This window comes from Lampetra planeri, chromosome 25 (genome assembly GCF_965212315.1).
Source record: "Lampetra planeri chromosome 25, kcLamPlan1.2.h2, whole genome shotgun sequence".
In the NCBI taxonomy this organism is placed as follows: domain Eukaryota; kingdom Metazoa; phylum Chordata; class Hyperoartia; order Petromyzontiformes; family Petromyzontidae; genus Lampetra; species Lampetra planeri.
In genome coordinates, this window is record NC_136131.1 from 11,508,137 (window position 1) to 11,526,491 (window position 18,355).

At 43.2% G+C, this 18,355-nt stretch overlaps 2 protein-coding genes across 3 annotated transcripts in view; one reads left to right on the plus strand and one right to left on the minus strand.

Moving 5' to 3' along the window:
- On the plus strand, positions 1–16,721 carry CRNKL1 (crooked neck pre-mRNA splicing factor 1). Its single transcript, XM_078606308.1, has 14 exons — positions 1–270; positions 891–1,043; positions 1,674–1,765; positions 1,934–2,092; positions 2,566–2,732; positions 3,622–3,800; positions 4,253–4,423; positions 5,153–5,344; positions 5,992–6,051; positions 6,146–6,226; positions 6,739–6,978; positions 9,585–9,686; positions 14,486–14,734; positions 15,746–16,721. Exons 1-14 carry the CDS (start codon positions 223–225, stop codon positions 16,268–16,270), a joined length of 2,418 nt encoding a protein of 805 aa, XP_078462434.1. The 5' UTR covers positions 1–222; the 3' UTR covers positions 16,271–16,721.
- LOC144727456 (ras and Rab interactor 2-like) overlaps positions 16,664–18,355 on the minus strand; it is a 19,443-nt gene continuing 17,751 nt past the window's right edge. Inside the window, exon 13 of one of the 2 annotated variants that reach the window (XM_078606306.1) lies at positions 16,664–18,265. In XM_078606306.1, the coding sequence (XP_078462432.1) occupies positions 17,768–18,265 (498 nt within the window). In that variant the 3' untranslated portion in view covers positions 16,664–17,767. The remainder of the gene's footprint in view (positions 18,266–18,355) is intronic. The other variant, XM_078606307.1, reaches the window with a different exon arrangement.

An 18,355-nucleotide genomic window follows, 5' to 3' on the forward strand; every position in this document is an offset into this window, starting at 1 on the left:
TGCCAACCCAACCCGCCGGCGCTGTGCACGCCGGGAAGGGAGGAGGGGGGCGTGGTCACGTGGTGGTGAGGCCTGGTGCTTTCGCGTTATTTGGGGCCTGTCCGCGCTTTTTGAGATCGGAGGATTTTTTTCTTTAAATTATCTCAAACACACGGCAACTCGGACGTTCAGGAGGCGCGCGCATCAAATTTCCGCGTGCGGTAGTCAAACGACAACGCAAACATGGCTTCGACGGCCGCAGGGAAGCAGCGAATCCCGAAGGTTGCGAAGGTGAGCGTCATACGGGGCCTCCTCGGCTAGACGGAGCCTTCGGCTTGAAGGAGCTCATCGTGTTGAGACGTATAACTCGTTCATCATTATAATAACAACAACGTTAAAATGTAGTATAGTATATGACGAGATGAGGTCGTGCGCAGATGCTAGATACGTTGCATCGCAGGACCGTGTTATGGGTGGTAACGGCTTGAGAAGGCCTTGAGTGATCATGGGTGATGATAGTATTTGTACAATAATAACGACGATAGTCGAATGTGAATAATAGTCTAAAGGGTGAGTGTGAAACATAACCAAGTTCTGTTGTTGTACGGCTGGTCTGTTATTGGGCGAGTGTGTGGGCTGTATGAGGCAACTCTTAAGATGTTGTAGGGCACGGCATGGGGAGGCACTCATCCAGCAGTGGATTGACAATCACCACGGCGCTTGTGCCAGGCTATGTGCACGTTGAGGCCACGTGAAGTGTCAAACGCCCACTGGCAGGACGGTCACGGGGCAGACCCAGGTGTCCATGGGTCGACTGACTGAGATGACTGACCAATGCACCACCTGGGCCCCTATACACACATCCACAGTACCTGCCGCTGACCAGCTGTTGACGCATGTGACGTTTGCAGGTGAAGAACAAAGCACCGGCCGACCTGCAGATCACAGCGGAGCAGCTGCTTCGCGAGGCCAAGGAGCGAGAGCTTGAGCTCCTGCCGCCACCGCCGCGCCAGAAGATATCCGACGAAGAGGAGCTTGCAGATTACAAGCTGCGCAAGCGCAAGGTTTGGCACTGCTTTGAGGCCTCAGGGTTTGCAGGATCCTGCGGAAGAAGCGCTTGTCAACGCGTAATCATTGGTGGCAGTGGTCTTCGCAATTTTTCAGGGGGAGGCCAGCTTTCGCCGATAAGACGTCAGTCTGAGGGCCGCCACACACTTGAAACCATTGGGGTTTGACATCACGATTGGGGGTTTTTCACATTGTGTATTGTCGGGGGCCGCAATCAGGGGCCGCACTAAAGGCGACCAGGGGCCTCCCGTGGCCCGCGAGCCTTGCAATGAGAACACTGGTTTACGCCGACAGTATCACGCGTATCCAATTGTCTCCAGTTTATGCATGTGTGTACTGTCAAAAATTGTAAACTGTTTAGAAGTAGCTTTTTTTCCTATTGACACATCCATTCTTAAAATACGCCGTTTAATGTAGGTATATATTTTTGTAACATCCCACATTTCACGTTAGCCTTCCATAATATACAGTTTGTCTCAAAATAACCCATTAAAGAGCATCATCATTTTAAAATGCAAGTTGTGAAACATTTCTAACTTGTGTGTTAATGACCGTACCTTTTTGTAAATATATTTTGATATGATTTTTGGCAATTATATAAGCTGTTTGTATGAATGTGTGTGCAGACATTTGAGGATAATATCAGGAAGAATCGGACAGTGGTCACAAATTGGATAAAGTACGCACAATGGGAGGAGAGCTTGAAAGAAATCCAAAGGTAAAAGTGCATAAAATACCACAATCTACCAAAATGATACACTCCACATAACAATTCAGACTGTGATTTTAATGCATTTTCCCAATGCTTCAAAACCTGTCAAATAAGCTTTTGAAAGTATCCATCCGTATGAACATGGGTTTGTGGGGTTGTGTGTTTGTGTTAAAGAGCACGCTCTTTATACGAGCGTGCCCTGGATGTGGATCACCGCAACGTGACACTCTGGCTGAAGTATGCCGAGATGGAGATGAAGAACCGGCAAGTGAACCATGCGCGCAACATCTGGGATCGTGCGGTCACCATCCTGCCACGAATCAACGCATTCTGGTAGGTGGCTACTGTGGTTTATCACTGGTTACATAGGTTTTTTTTCCACAAGATCCAGCAATCTGCCTCCAAGCACCAGGAATCACCAGTATATGTCCTCGTTACATCTCATGTCCTGCAAATACTTTATGATAATGTTCCGTGAGAACACCATTGAACCTGGGTACCCATGTCAGATTTGTATCCACTCCGTTAAGAACAAAATTTTAATAATCAAACTATATGCTGAAGATAAGTGTTTGTTCTGTAACTTCTTATTTCTTTGTAATATCAATTAAATGACTGCATCTCTTGGACCTTTTGCTAACATTTATGGTGGTAATTTTGTATTCTCCATGTAGTCTATATTTCAAGGACCTATATCCACTCTGAGGCTGCAACAGATTCAAATAATATATGATATGCGCTTAATAAAATTACAGTTATTATAACCATTATAAATCAATGTGCATGCGTTGTCTTGCTCCTGTTAGGTACAAGTACACATACATGGAGGAGATGCTGAGTAACGTGGCAGGCTGCCGGCAAGTGTTTGAACGCTGGATGGAGTGGGAGCCGGAGGAACAGGCCTGGCATTCTTACATCAACTTTGAGCTCCGCTACAAGGAGGTGGACGCAGCCCGTGCTGTCTACGAGAAATATATCCTTGGCGCCAGCGTAACTTCCAGAAAAGCGATGAATACATTTTCAAATCATAGTCTAGATAACTTGGGCATTCAACTTAAGTGACTTGTATAGGAAAAACAACGTTGAGTATGTATGTATCTATGTTGAACCTCTTTCGCACTATACATAGACAACCGTGATAATCGGAGGTGAGTACTCCACACCCTCATGCAAGACCCTCCTAAAAACGATTCTTGAAACTCATTCAGGCTTTCCTGGTTAAGTAAATGACAATTAATTTTGTTGCATGGACTTGTTCACTAAACTACTTTAGTGTTTTGTGTGAGCACCATTTTACTTAAAAGCTATATGTAACAATTGCAGCATGAGAGCTGCATTCATAAGTTTTTTGTAAATACATTTTATAATTATGATTACATTCATTAATACATGTGTCTTGACAACATAATATATTTTAACAGATCGTTAAAATAGATTTTTCCTTTGACTGCCACTTCATTGTAATTTTAGACGACAGGTCACCATCCCTTCTAAGCAACGTGTCCAGCACAAGCCAATTTTTATTGAGTTTATGATGTCTTTAACTTCCATATATTCTCTAATCCTTGTCATCCTCTTTACGTCCCATCGTAATTCCAAGCATGTTCCACTCATTGCTTCTTTGTGCACATTTCAGCTTTTTAAAAAAAAAAAATTTGATCAATGTCTAAGTTACCGATCCATTTTCTCAGCAGATGAGGAGTTTTACATTTTTACTTTAGACATGACCTCTGTCGTCTAGATCGAATGTGATGACGTAGACTTTTAGCCCAGTATAGGCATGATTGCAAATACAAAAATAAAGTTGGTGCTGTACACCCGCAGCCACTCCCTTTCCTTGACAGCTCGCTCTCTCGATGCACTTGTCATGGTGCATCCCGAGATAAAGAACTGGATCAAGTATGCCCGTTTCGAGGACCGGCACGGCTACACGGCACACGCACGCCGCGTGTACGAGCGGGCCGTCGAGTTCTATGGCGAGGAGCACATGAAGGAGCCGCTTTTTGTTGCCTTCGCCCGCTTCGAAGAAGCCCAGAAAGAGGTAGCGCCGCAAAGAAATACAAGTCGAACAATATTCTTTTTACCCGCCGTTTCACATGCTGTGGATGCTGCATTTATTTTATTCTGGTAAAACTTGTTGCTTTATATAGTGTTGCAGTTCTGTTCAGTCTTATGCACATGAGTGCAAGTATTTGGCCAGCAAATGCAATCTGATAATATTTAATTGATATCTATCCCTAAACAAATTTGGTTAAGCTTAGAAATGTTTTTTTCTGTATATGCCAATGATCCTTTAACCACGTTCAGTACACGGCAGTGTTATCACTTGAATCTGCCTACTCTTGCCTGCTAATATTTTGGTTACTGCCATAAGGAATTACTGGAGATGATGGCTACCACATATAGTACGTGGTTTTGTTATATCTTCTGTTATTTTCGCGCGGAATTTTTTTACATAATTTTGACAATACTACATTTATTTTTCTCTTGCAGTTTGATCGCGTGCGCGTGATATACAAGTATGCCTTGGATCGTATACCGAAGCAGTCATCTCAGGAGCTCTTCAAGAACTACACCATGTTTGAGAAGAAGTACGGCGACCGCCGCGGTATTGAGGACGTCATCGTCAGCAAGCGCCGCTTCCAGTACGAAGAGGAGGTCAAGGTAAGGTCAGGTCATGCGCGTCAGTGCATTTGATTGGTTTTGAGAGCCTCCTTGTCTGCTTTGATTGTGCTAAACAGTTCCAGAGTTGCATGCAACATAAGATTTATATTGACTTTTATACATTTTACAAACTGCACGTCTGGTTAAATGAAAGGCAATGTGTTTTCATATGGCTGTTGATATTAAGGGTATCAATGGTGTGTATATTTTTACAGTTAAGTTTGAATCTAACACAACCTCATTGCTTAAGGTAATTTGGTTTAAGTGGACCAAATTGCCAATGTCTCTTTGGAATAAAGTTTACTATATGCATTATATTGAGCTCTAATTGTCTAGTTATCGATAAGATTGTATTCAACTAATTTCCCTTCTAGGTTATGTTAGGTTCTGATATCCCTTCACATTGCTCTCTAGTGTTTGGCCACAAGCTTTCCAACATTTCACATAAATCTAGCAATCCCTTAATTGTTAGTGGATCGTCATCATTGTTTTGCCTTTCCACGTGAATAATCCACATATAACATAACAAAGAACACGCACAAAAATGTATTAATATCAAAACAACTTGAACCACCTCCATAAAATATCACCAAATATCCATGTGAATGCAATGAATGTTAAATTTCGATTTTAATTTCGATTTAAAGCTTTCGTGACTGCAGGGATTCATCTTCTTGGTTCTTTCGGTAAAGTCACGTAGAATGTTGTCGTCGCTTCTGGCATCATCAGGCAAACCCGCACAACTACGACGCCTGGTTTGACTACCTGCGCCTGGTGGAGAGCGACTGCGAGGCGGAGTCCGTGCGCGAGGTGTACGAGCGAGCCATCGCCAACGTCCCTCTGCTGCCAGAGAAGCGCCACTGGCGCCGCTACATTTACCTGTGGATCAACTTCGCGCTGTTCGAGGAGCTGGAGATGAAGGCAAGCCAGCTGCCGTCATGGAAACGCACTCACGAATGGCAGCACTTTACACGCCTCTCATGTGCGCAGTGGATTGTTTTGGATGTTTAATGTGAGTGGATGTTTTTGTAGGTTTTACTCCCAAATATTAAACGTGAGCTATTTGAGCGTTACAAATTTTTTTATGGCTAATGTGCGATGCCAGCAAAGCTCCAACATCGCCATGGAGAATTTTAAGCAAATTGTAGGCATGAACAAGATGGTATACATAAAAAAATGTAGCTCAGCTGGTAGGGGACTTTAAACTTGTTTTAAGCAACAGATTAAACTCCCTTGTGAAGAAAAATAATGAATGCATGTAACCAATTTATATAATGAGAACTTGCATTTAAGATGTGCAGTGTAGTGATAGTGGGGGCATACATTTATAAAAGAACAGGTCGTATTCTTGGTTCTTTTGGTAAAGTAATGTAAATAGAAAACAAAAAATAAAAATTAATAATAAATTTCTAATTATAAAACCAAAAAACCCACGACGTTTCGATCGCAGCACAATATGAAACCAGTTGAGGGTCATAGTTCATGATGATTAATCTTTTATGCCCATTGGGTGAGTGATTTGAATGGGCTGACAGTTGTCCGCGTGTGCATTGTCTTTTTGTCTTAAGGATCCAGATAGAACAAGACAAGTTTACCAAGGCTGTCTAGAGCTTATTCCACACAAAAAGGTAAATAAATTGAGTTTGGCATAACTATCATAATTATACTTGCGTGTGTTTATCATTGCAAACCCACTCACGTCAAATATTCTTCATTCTCTAGTTCACCTTCAGCAAGATCTGGCTGCTGTTTGCACAGTTCGAGATTCGGCAAAAGAACCTCACAGCTGCTCGCAAAGTCCTCGTAAGTATCTGTTGTATACCATTCATGTGGAACTACACTCATACCTCGCAATTAATATCCACGCTTGCTGTTCAGCTAAATTTGAGAGAGCTTTTAAGGGCACACCAAAAATCCATTATTTGCTCATAGCCACATACATTATAATCATCTTCAGCCATGATGAATCTACTTAGCTGGATAAAGCCCCCTCCTCAAGCCACCACCATGCATTATTGTCCTGCTATGCAACAATCCAGGATGGCCGGAAACATAAAAAAAAATTGCATTTACAATCACATATATACGTTTAAAATTAGTGTTTAAAAAAAACATTTTATCGAAAAAAACCCATCAATATTGAAAATAATGATTCCATTTATAAAATCAAAGGATTACTGAGTTTTAAAACTGTTTATTTACTTTTTGTGCGAAACTCAAAAATGTCTTTGCCATCGTTAATTTATAAACCAACACAATTTAATCCACAAATCTCGAGTCTTGCGGTTGTCCCCCTGTTGTCGTTCCTCCGGCAGGGCATGTCGATTGGCAAGTGCCCCAAGAACAAGCTGTTTAAGGGCTACATTGAGCTGGAACTGCAACTGCGGGAGTTTGACCGTTGCCGAAAGCTCTACGAGAAGTTCTTGGAGTTTGCACCGGAGAACTGCACGACGTGGATGAAGTTCGCGGAGCTGGAGACCATCCTGGGAGACGTGGAGCGCTCACGAGCAATCTATGAGCTGGCAGTCGGGCAGCCACGCCTCGACATGCCCGAGGTGAGCGTTGTGCAGATCATCATCATTGTCGTCGTCACTCAATATTCATACTGCACCTCAATGCAGCGCATCTCCTGTCCCCGTGAGGCGTAATGTGACGGGCCCTGGCCGAAAAATTTTGCATCACTTTACCTGCGGTATCAGCCAGGGTGGCCTCCGAGCGCAAAGCATGAATCTGTGCAAAAAGCTGCAAATGTGGGACTGCTGGGTCATATGTCTAGACCGTCTGGCATGGGGATAAATAAATCAGTTAATATGTGATTGAGCGATAAATAAAACCAATAGCTATTGGTTTTATTTATCGCTCATTCACGTATTCGCTTCATAAATTCAAATTAATATTTTTCAAATAATTTACATGATACTTTGTGTTCCAAAATGTTGTAATGACTGCAACACTTGAGTTCCCCCCCGCAGTTCCATGTAATTTGACTGCAGTTTTCCATGGGCGGCCATAGTTGGTGAGCATTTTTTTTCTCAAACCTTGGCCATGCACTGCAGAGTTGAAATGCCCGCAGTTGAACTCGCCTCCTGCAGGTGGCTGCAGCAGCGCGTGTCAAAGCTTGAAAGAAAAAAGATGTTCAATGCGCAACCCTACCCGGAAAACCGCGCTTGAAGTTAAGCTGAACTTTAAAGTTCTGTGACTGCGCCCACATGTGCAATGCCCAGAGGTCATTGGCTTGATCAGTCCACACAAAATTGGTCAATTCATCATGACAACCCAGCTGCTCACGGCAAGTCTTTAACATCAAACACATCTTTTTTTTACTACGGTTATAATTTTGCATAATCGTGGCTGAAATCTCCATTACACTGCTCCCATTACTTACAACTTCAGAAACTAGGTTTGTGCTTTTTTGTGCCTATTGTGTGTAGTCAAGCATAACAGTGTTTTTCACAAAGACATTATCTTACCTATAAACGTAATTTTTTGTCTGTCTGTCTGCATGTGTGTGGACGCAGTTTGTAACGCTTTTAACTCGCAAACTGTGGGTTGTACGTTTTAAAAAAAGTACCCAGATACCACATGATAAGCCCCGGGGTGAGCCAGCATTATTCGTATTTCACATCTGTCAACTTTAAAGTAGTTAAATTAACAATTGATTACTATTAATTATATTACTAAGCTGAGCACGCATCTGCGCATGCGGTACAACGCTGACCCGTGGTTGCCCTAGCAACGCACACACGCGATCGGTGGGGAACGGGGAAAAATTATTATTCGCGTTTCAAAGAAAATACACAACCCTGAGGTAAATTCTTCAGTGTGATGTCCTCTTCTCCCCCCCCCCACCCTAATGTGTGCAGTTACTACTATAGAGTCGGTAGATGCTACTACTATAATCCGTAGATTCTACTGTAGAGCGGACGGGGGGATCGTGGGAGGGGGGTAGCAGCCTAGCCCCAGCCTGCCAAGGTGCCACCTCGGCCAGCTGGGAAATCTTGGCGAGGCCGAGGGCTCTGCACGGGACTAGGCCTCACCACGGCACTGTTAAGTTAGTAGTTAACTGATATAGAGTAGATAGATACTATTATAGAGTCGGTATATACGACTATAGAGTAGGTAGATACTACTGTAGAGTCGGGAGATACTACTGCAGAGTCGGTAGATGCTACTGTAGAGTCAGTGGATACTGCTATAGAGTAAGCAGATACTGCAATAGAGTAAGCAGATGCTATAGAGTTAGTAGTTACTACTACAGTCATTAGATACTACTATAGAGTCTGTATATAATACTGAAGTCAGTAGATACCACTATAGTCAGTATATACTGGTGCAGAGTCAGCAGATACAGCTATAATCAGCAGATACTGCTATAGTCAACAGATACTACTATAAAGTCAGCAGAAACTACTATAGAGCTAGTAGTTACTACTATACAGTCAGTAGCATCTACTGAGCTCAGTATATGCTACTGTACAGTCAGATAAAACTACAGAGTCAGTAGATACTACTGTAGAGCCACAAAATACCACTCTATTGTATGTAGGGTGTGTAGGTATATATGCCTATGTGGAGGTAAAAACATTTTTGGAGGATGGGGGGGTTGTAGTCGACAATTTTTTTGAAACCTTTTAGATCAACTATTTACCCCCCACTTTCTCTAGCTATTTGGACTTCTGCAAGCCTCTTATCATTTTGTTGATGGACGAATGGACAAAAGGCATGCGGGCTTTAACAATAGCTTGTGTTTTTTAGAGAAGTTTTTAAATATATTTTTCCCCCGGGCAACGCCAGGTACTTCCGCGAGTGTGCTATAAATGTAATGTTACAATATATTAATATACCCTTTTGCCATGCAATGCTAAATTTAAACTCTTATCCTGCATTTCCATGAATAGTTCACTTTAAAAATGTGACTTTATCTTTCTGTTAAGTATCATACACCTTTAATATAACTGCATGAATTGGCAACTTTCTAGGGGGGAGAGTTGGCGGGTCACATTTAATTAATGCACCTTCAATTTTCTGACGAATAGCCCCTGGATATTCCCGTGATTCTTACATAAGCACCACGCCAGAGCCACGGGTCGCCAGCTTTGAACGACAGAAGCTGTGAGCGCGTGTGCGCACGCGTGTTTTTTTTTTTCTCTCCCGTTCCCAGGTGCTGTGGAAGTCCTACATCGACTTTGAGATCGAACAAGAGGAGTGTTCCAGGACACGGAATCTGTACCGCCGCCTCTTGCAGCGCACGCAGCACGTCAAGGCGAGCCTCGTCCCCCGCACCTCTCGCCAGTCCCTTTGCTTGAATCGTCAAATGTCCTCGAGCCAGACCTGGATTCGACGAGTTGTAATCGTGTAATTGTGTAATGAATTCCAGTCGTGATGTTAATGTCCGTGAACAATGATTGCTGAAATCTTAATTATTATTGACCCCCAGGTCTGCTTTAAAATAGCAATTACTTCCATGCATTCTTTGTTACCCAATTTGATTAATATAGTTTAGATTTTATAATAACAAGTTCATATCAGCTCGAATAATGTAACTCTTTTCACAATATTACCAATCTCCATGTCCAGTAACCTGCCTGTGGTAGTCACCCTTAGCAGATATTTCTACAATCTTTGAAGACATTTTAACATGCCTTCAAGTGCAGAATTACTGGGGGGGGGTTGTTTATTCATACATTCAACCACGGTTTTTCCAGTCTCTATTTTTAAAAATTGCCTCTCTTTCGCAACCGAACTTTTCAAAATTCTATATTTAGCCCTGTGAGCCGTTCAACTGCTTGCAGATTAATAATGGCAAACATTGTTATTCTTGAGTTCCAAAGAATACCCAGTGAATATTTACTGATATTGATGTGGGCTATTAGTTTATGAAAGCTCAATAGCGCCTCAATATAACTCTGCTCGTGAGAATCCATATTGGGAATTTGGGCCAATTTCTTACTGAATATAAATTTTTGGAATAAACCCAAATACCCACAGGAAACCCCATGCACTTGAAGGGGGATAACACCAAACATCCATAAAGATAAATAGTAAAGCAACCTGCTTGCTCTATTGTCACACACTTGGTCACCTTGTAGCTCATGATTTGATTTCATCCTGTGACAAGACGTAGATTGTATGATTTTAAAAAGTCCAATGCAGCTAGGCTTTTCCCTCCAAGAGGCAGGCTGTTGTTGCATGTATTTCAATGCGTGCTGAAGAAACTCGGTTGCTGGAGGTGGATTGTTCCGTTGAAGAGTCACGGGAAATTGACACGGCACAGTTGTGAACAGGAATCATGCCTGGTTCCAAGGTGACTCCAATTTCCTTGTGGTGATCTTCTAAATAAGGTTACTTAGCTCATCAACTGCAATCTTCAGCTGTGCCGCTGCAGGCAATAGGCGGGGCTGTGTCGAGTCCCTCGGCGTAGGCAGGCAAGTGATTGATGTAGGGCACATTGCTTCAGAAATCACAAGACATGCCTCGTTTATCTTGACGTCAACCTTTGGCTGTGTGCCGGATTTTGCGCAGGGCCCCAGGCTACTGGTGGCCCCTGGTAGCCTTTAGTGCGGCCTCTGACGTGCGTCCCCCGACAATACACAAATGTGAATAATCCCCTGGCAGGCGGAGTGGCGGCACTCCACACTGATGTCGTATCGGTAAAAGAGGCACGCCTCTGAAAATGAGTGAAGAACACTGCACTAGTCCATGCATAGTGCTCTGATGTAGGGTTAGACAATGCAAATGTTTGTATTGTTGAGATATTTTCTTGAAGGCGTTCGCAGATATTAACAACAAGATAGCTAACTTACCCACTTGGCAGTTAATGATGCTAATGTTGGGCTTAACTTTCCAGTCTTAACTAGTTTAATCTCTCGACTATTAATCTGGCATTGTATGTTTATTTGCAGTCGATAACTCAATGTTCTGTAGTTGGCTGCATTTTCTCTTTAACCTACACGTGTTTTTTTTTTTCCATCGTATGGAGTTCGTATTGCATAATCTTGCATCACATGGTTATTGATGTAAACAAAAACACGGCATACAGCATGAAAACGTTTATAAAAGATGCTCATATTGTCAGAGGTATTGTTTTATGAAGGACCATCACTTGATAACATATTTATTCTGAAAATGTGGCTGGGTGTTAAAAAAAATGTGGTTGCAAGTAAAAATTCTCGTCTTAAGTCAGCTCAGCCCCATCATTCCTTCGGGGTTGATAAAACAAGTACACGTACATACATGTACAGTCCTTTTTGTAAGTCCACTGATGAGTGCCTTCCCACACAGTTAGAGAAGTGGGGGCTATTTCACTTCCCCATGCAGGTCGGGGGCGTGTGCTGATCAAGGTGGGGAATTACATTGGGAGCACAATGGATTTTGCAGCACTGCCCTCTGCTGAAACATGGCCCCATAGCAGCCTGCACGCTTGTCGTGCATCCACTTATCCAGCCTCAATTCTAGATTTGAAGCTTTCGTGACTGCAATGATTCATATTCTCAGGTTTTTTCGGTAAAGTCACGTAGGTAAAACATTAAAAGTAATGAAAGTAAAATAAAACAAAACAAAAATAAAAATAAAATTCACGACGTTTCGGAGGCAACACAAGTCTCCGTCATCAGGTGGGACCGTCACAGCCAGATTAGCTGCATCAAGTGAAGCAATGATTCAAAATGTAATCCCTTATAAGCAAGTTGAAGGGGGGGAGGAGAGGGGGGGGGAGTTCATCAGAATGTGGTAGCCAATGAATGGAACGTATCGGGAGGGAGGGGGGGTGGGAGGGGGAGGGAGCCAACAAAACATTTGGCGACGGCTTGGACGCGGCTGCTGCGCACGCCAACACAATGGGCAGAAAGGGGGGAGGGGAGGTCTGATACACATGATAGAACAAAGGAACGAAAATGCCCATGTTTATACCAATGCAGGCTGAAAAATGAAGAGAGTACTGTTAAAAATAACTGGGGATGTTAACACTCGGTGAAGTAAATTAAAATAGTGCCTGTCAGATAAGATGGTCCAAAAAGTGTAATTAAGTCTTTTTTGCGTGGTTAATAACATCTTTCCAGTGATTACTGAGTTTGTACCCATCATCACGGTTGAAATTATGTCTGTGTTTGTATATTTGTATGGCTTCGTGTACAAACCTTTGATGGTAGCCAGGAGGCTTGCAGAGAACCTTGGTCTCGGAAAAGACAATATCATGAGAGCCCGCCGAGTTGTAGCAATGATCGGCAACGGCCGAAGAATCAGTTCTGCCGTGTTTCAGATCTGACTTGTGCTCGCGGACACGATCAGCAACATGACGTTTTGTTTCTCCAATGTAGCAATCACCACAAATGCAACTCAATTTGTAGACTCCAGGATACTGTAAGTCAGGAACGACATCCTTCACAGATGGAATCAGATCACGGATTTTATGCACTGTGCTGAATCGGACACAGATTCCTACCTGAAACCGGATTCCCACCACCACCCATCTCAAAAGAATTCTCTCATCAAAACGCTATACCACAGAGCCCATGGCATTTCTGACCAACACCACCTGACTGATGAATTAAGACATGTACATCGGGCCCTCAGGATGAACGGATACTCTGACCGTACTATCCGCCAAGCTGTCTCTCCCACCACACAGAAACAACCACATGAAACTCCGACCAAAACTATCACGTTACCATACATAACAGGCGTGACCAAAAAGATCTCCAAAATTCTAAACAAACATAAGATCCAAGTCCGATTCAGCACAGTGCATAAAATCCGTGATCTGATTCCATCTGTGAAGGATGTCGTTCCTGACTTACAGTATCCTGGAGTCTACAAATTGAGTTGCATTTGTGGTGATTGCTACATTGGAGAAACAAAACGTCATGTTGCTGATCGTGTCCGCGAGCACAAGTCAGATCTGAAACACGGCAGAACTGATTCTTCGGCCGTTGCCGATCATTGCTACAACTCGGCGGGCTCTCATGATATTGTCTTTTCCGAGACCAAGGTTCTCTGCAAGCCTCCTGGCTACCATCAAAGGTTTGTACACGAAGCCATACAAATATACAAACACAGACATAATTTCAACCGTGATGATGGGTACAAACTCAGTAATCACTGGAAAGATGTTATTAACCACGCAAAAAAGACTTAATTACACTTTTTGGACCATCTTATCTGACAGGCACTATTTTAATTTACTTCACCGAGTGTTAACATCCCCAGTTATTTTTAACAGTACTCTCTTCATTTTTCAGCCTGCATTGGTATAAACATGGGCATTTTCGTTCCTTTGTTCTATCATGTGTATCAGACCTCCCCTCCCCCCTTTCTGCCCATTGTGTTGGCGTGCGCAGCAGCCGCGTCCAAGCCGTCGCCAAATGTTTTGTTGGCTCCCTCCCCCTCCCACCCCCCTCCCTCCCGATACGTTCCATTCATTGGCTACCACATTCTGATGAACTCCCCCCCCCTCTCCTCCCCCCCTTCAACTTGCTTATAAGGGATTACATTTTGAATCATTGCTTCACTTGATGCAGCTAATCTGGCTGTGACGGTCCCACCTGATGACGGAGACTTGTGTTGCCTCCGAAACGTCGTGAATTTTATTTTTATTTTTGTTTTGTTTTATTTTACTTTCATTACTTTTAATGTTTTACCTACGTGACTTTATCCAGCCTCAACTCTGCTCGCTTCCAAGATCTGACATAATTGAGCACATTCCTGGAGATGTTTTATTTTGTTTCTTTTTTAGATTCATTTATATCAGCACCAAGGGCCCAATGAGCTGATAGGCTCCATTTCATGATCACCGTCAGCCTTCCCCCGCACCTCTGATTAGCACAGTTGGCCACGTACGATGCGAAAGAAGTCCATGATGCAAACGTACCACTGTGCAAATTCAACGTTGGTTACTCTGTGTAGGGACTGGTTTCTTGTTTATCGCTGGAATTTCCACCACTGGCTCAGTGCCACCTCACAGAGATGGATGCTGCTCCAGTGCTCGTTTGAGTGTGGAGACACGGGCTTTTTGAATTACATTTACGATGTTTTATATTGATTACCTTGGCTTGTCCATCTTTCCAGGTATGGATAAGCTTCGCCAAGTTTGAGCTGTCGGTGGAGGGCAAAGAACGCGTCTCGCGTTGCCGGCGTGTGTACGAGGAAGGCAACCGCTCGCTGCGCAGCTGCGAGGAGAAGGAAGAGCGAGTGATGCTGCTGGAGGCATGGCGCGACTTCGAAGATCCGTTCGGCAATGAAGACAGCCGCGAGCGGGTGCAGAAGCTGATGCCCAGCCGTGTCAAGAAACGCAGAAAGGTTCAGACGGATGACGGGGTATGTACTCTTGGCTTCCCGAGGCTCCCGCCGCTGGCTTTCCCTTGGACTGCTCCATTGTCGCTGACTTTGAACTTTAGTTTCATGAATTTGCATTCAATACGAAAACTTTTTTTTTTGGGCTTAAAAGTTTCAAGTTATTGCTTTTCAACTACAGTTGAAAGCGTTAATAAAAATACATCAGCTATTTCTATATGTGAAATAAATCTCCATATATTTCAACGGCAAAGTTGTGAATATGTGTGTCTGTTCAAAATGTTTAGCGTACTTCCCGACATGCAACAAACTGGAAATTTGCCATATGGGTACTTTCCAGACTGTACACCATGCAAAAATTATAAAAATACACTTTTGGTTGTTTTCTTTGGTGGGGGGAGCTCAATAATGCAGATATTTTTTGCACGGCAAGTGAGCTGTGACGTCAAATCTGTCACGTGACCCGCGCATGTGGAAGTGTGACGCATTGTAGTGTAGCGGTTAGCGCACTGCGCTACGAACCCGGCGAGCCGAGTTAGATTCCCGCTCACGGCCACCACCGGTGACGATTATTTTAACCGGTCCTGGGCCTCCCCTAGGTCGACTCAGCCTCAAACAATTAACTGGTTTGGTGTGTGAACATCGCCACTGGGGGGACAAAGGCGGCCGGGCGTAGTGAATCCAAGTCCCGGGCGAAGCCGGGTAGTACAGCTAGTATTAGTATAAAGTTGTGTTGCTAAAAAGGACTTCCCTACCAAATTGATGAAAGGGTTGCCACAAACTTGACGACAGTGTAAATAGGGTTGTCCATGCCGGACAGTGTGGTAACGGCACACGTAATGCGCTGTGTTACTTAATTGTGTGATTTGGGACGTAACAACATTATTGTTTAGAAATGACTGAGGATAATTGGCGTGTTACGGAAGCCATGCAAATGCATGCTTCATATGAAGACATTGCTTTAATGAGCTCTAAGTTACTGGATGCAAAGTGAAAGTTTATGCCCAGGCATAATGTTGTCTTGTCTCTTTGCAGTCGGATGCTGGCTGGGAGGAGTATTACGACTACATCTTCCCTGAAGACTCGGCCAACCAGCCCAATCTTAAGCTGTTGTCCATGGCCAAGATGTGGAAGCAACAGCAGTACATGGAGGCTCATGGCATAGCATCTACTGCCCAGGGGGCACCACAGTGGGTAGATGAACCAATGGAAGAAGATGAGCAACGAGAGAGCGATGCGCAGACAAGTGTCCAACGACAGCCAGGAAATGAGAAAGGTACCGTGACAGCTCGGGATAAAAGTGACGACGATGATGGTGGTGATGGTCGTGAAGAAAGGGGAGAAGGCGTTGCCACTGGTGAAGGAGACTCTGGTAGCGTCAACGAAGGGGAAGGCGAGTCCTCAGGAGAGACGAGCAAGAAAACGCCAGTCGAGATGGAAGTGGGTGGTGGTGGTGGCGGTGATGATGAATTGGTCTCCACAAAAGCAATAAAGAAGGAGCAGGAGAACATTGGTGGCAGAGACCCAGACAAAGACCGGGATGAGACGGAGGACTCGTGATAAGGCTGCCTCCTCCTCTTTGCTGCCATTCATCTGTTTTACCCACAGTCTTAAGTGGGTTCTAGGCAGCCACTATATGGATGGATATCTTCAATTTGTAGTAAAAAAAAAGGCCATTAGCAGTGGGGGGATGTACAAGGAAATGTATTTTTAAAAACGTACCATATTTGTCATTAACACCTACATATAACTGAAAAGATATAGCAGACTAATTTTTTGGTAATGTAGAATTTGTGATACTATTAATGGCAAAGGTGGTGAAGTTTTGATTTCCTGGCCAAATGGCAAAGCTTGGAGTTAGATCAGCCCTTTGAAAATAATTATTAGAATTGTGTGATGTATTGTGTACTTCGCACCGACAAACACCAATAAATCCAAACATTTGTAATTAGGTCTTACTGCTGATGGGTTACATCGTTTTATTTTGGTTAATAAAAAAAATGTGACACTGTCCAATGTCTGGCTCTTATGTAATTAAGACATTCCTAAACTGCATCCGTACAAACCATGGCATATGCAGATACCTGATACACAAATGCAATATAAAAAAAACTCTCCAGTGTGCAACTGTGGTCATCCAGAACAGACCATACAACATAAAACGCAATGCCCGATACACAAATACGAAGGAGACATCAGCGATACACTCTGCTACTGCCCCTGACGCGGTTGTTATCTGGTTATTGCTCTGCATCTACATCAGCAGCCATACGAAAGAAGATTACATGAGTATAAATGACATCATTTATGTAAGCGAACTGCTGAATTTGCAATAGATTTTATTACAAATAAAACCTGAAAAGTTTAGATGTCTGATTGTTTTGTGAGTTCCTACTGTCTTAATAAAACTTGATATTAGCACGATTATACACTCGTAACAATAAATAATGAAAGTATGTACTTATATTATTTTCAGGATTATTCATAGCTGGAGGGGCAAAAATGCTAATATGTACAACTGCTTAAAATACATTTTTTCTACTTTTTAACAGCTAAAATAGAACTTCAAATGTTGTTCGATACAAACACATTAATACTCGACGCAAACTTATAACATCTGTAATAAATATGTACATTGAATACTGGCATGACATAACATAAATAAAACGTATTAACATCTGCACAAATGCAGCTACTTTATTTAAGCTGTCTTTCTAACAGCTTTATACTTGTACTGTAACTCCAAGCTACATACTTTTAAACATTCAATGAAAGGACAACTAGAGGATGCAAATTATTTATTGCGGACGTTTGCAACTTTAATATTACTTGACCAGAAAAAACGGCAAAAAATATCTGCTTTCGATTTTTTGCCATGATGCAGCACGCTTGTGTTGTGCCCGAAACGTGATCTATTTTATTTTCTACCCACGTGACTACCGAAAAAAACAAAGTATGGATTCCTGCAGTCACGAAAGCTTAAAATCAATGATGCAGCAAGTAAATTTTTATTGCATTTCTTAAGTGCGCATTGCACTTTCGGTTGTGCAATGCGAGTTAAAGCTTGGTGCGGTGATCCTGTGTGTTGGCGCGTTGAAAAGTGCTCTCATTCGCGGATAATGTCATGAGATTAATTGCAGGGACATCTTGGCTTAAGGTGTTTCCATCGGCACTGTCTCTGTTTGGAGGCGTGAAGCCAGCGCTGGTGTCGGGTTCTTGCATGAAGAGGTTTTCGGAATCTCGGCATTGCCTGTCGATGTTGTCCAGCGGTTTGTAGACAAAGTAGCAAACCAATTGATTGGAGGTGGAATTGTTGCCGGTGAGCTTGGCCCACACGCTGTGCGGACAATCGCTGTCTTTGAGGAAGTGCCACTCACTGTGGCCCGAGCTGGAGATTGTGACCGCGTAGAGGCCAAATGACTCCGCTTCGTCGGCAGTGACCTCGAAGTGGGTTGCGCAATTCTGGCACACCTCTTTTGCCGTGACCGTCTCCCGGGTGGAGAAGGGTTTTGTCATGCTGCCGCATTTCCGAAAGGACACCATTAACGGAAAGTTCTACAAAAACAAGCCAAAGTCGTCAATGAACAAATGAGTCGTCACTTTGAAAAATATCTTTAACTGGAGCGTAAACTGACATTTCTCAGG

Excerpts from the sequence above, each read along its gene's own strand:
- CRNKL1 (XM_078606308.1), top strand. The coding sequence starts at position 223 with ATGGCTTCGACGGCCGCAGGGAAGCAGCGAATCCCGAAGGTTGCGAAG. Across the intron at positions 1,766-1,933 it reads AGCTTGAAAGAAATCCAAAG|AGCACGCTCTTTATACGAGC; the intron begins GTAAAAGTGCAT and ends TTTGTGTTAAAG. Across the intron at positions 9,687-14,485 it reads AGCGCACGCAGCACGTCAAG|GTATGGATAAGCTTCGCCAA; the intron begins GCGAGCCTCGTC and ends CCATCTTTCCAG.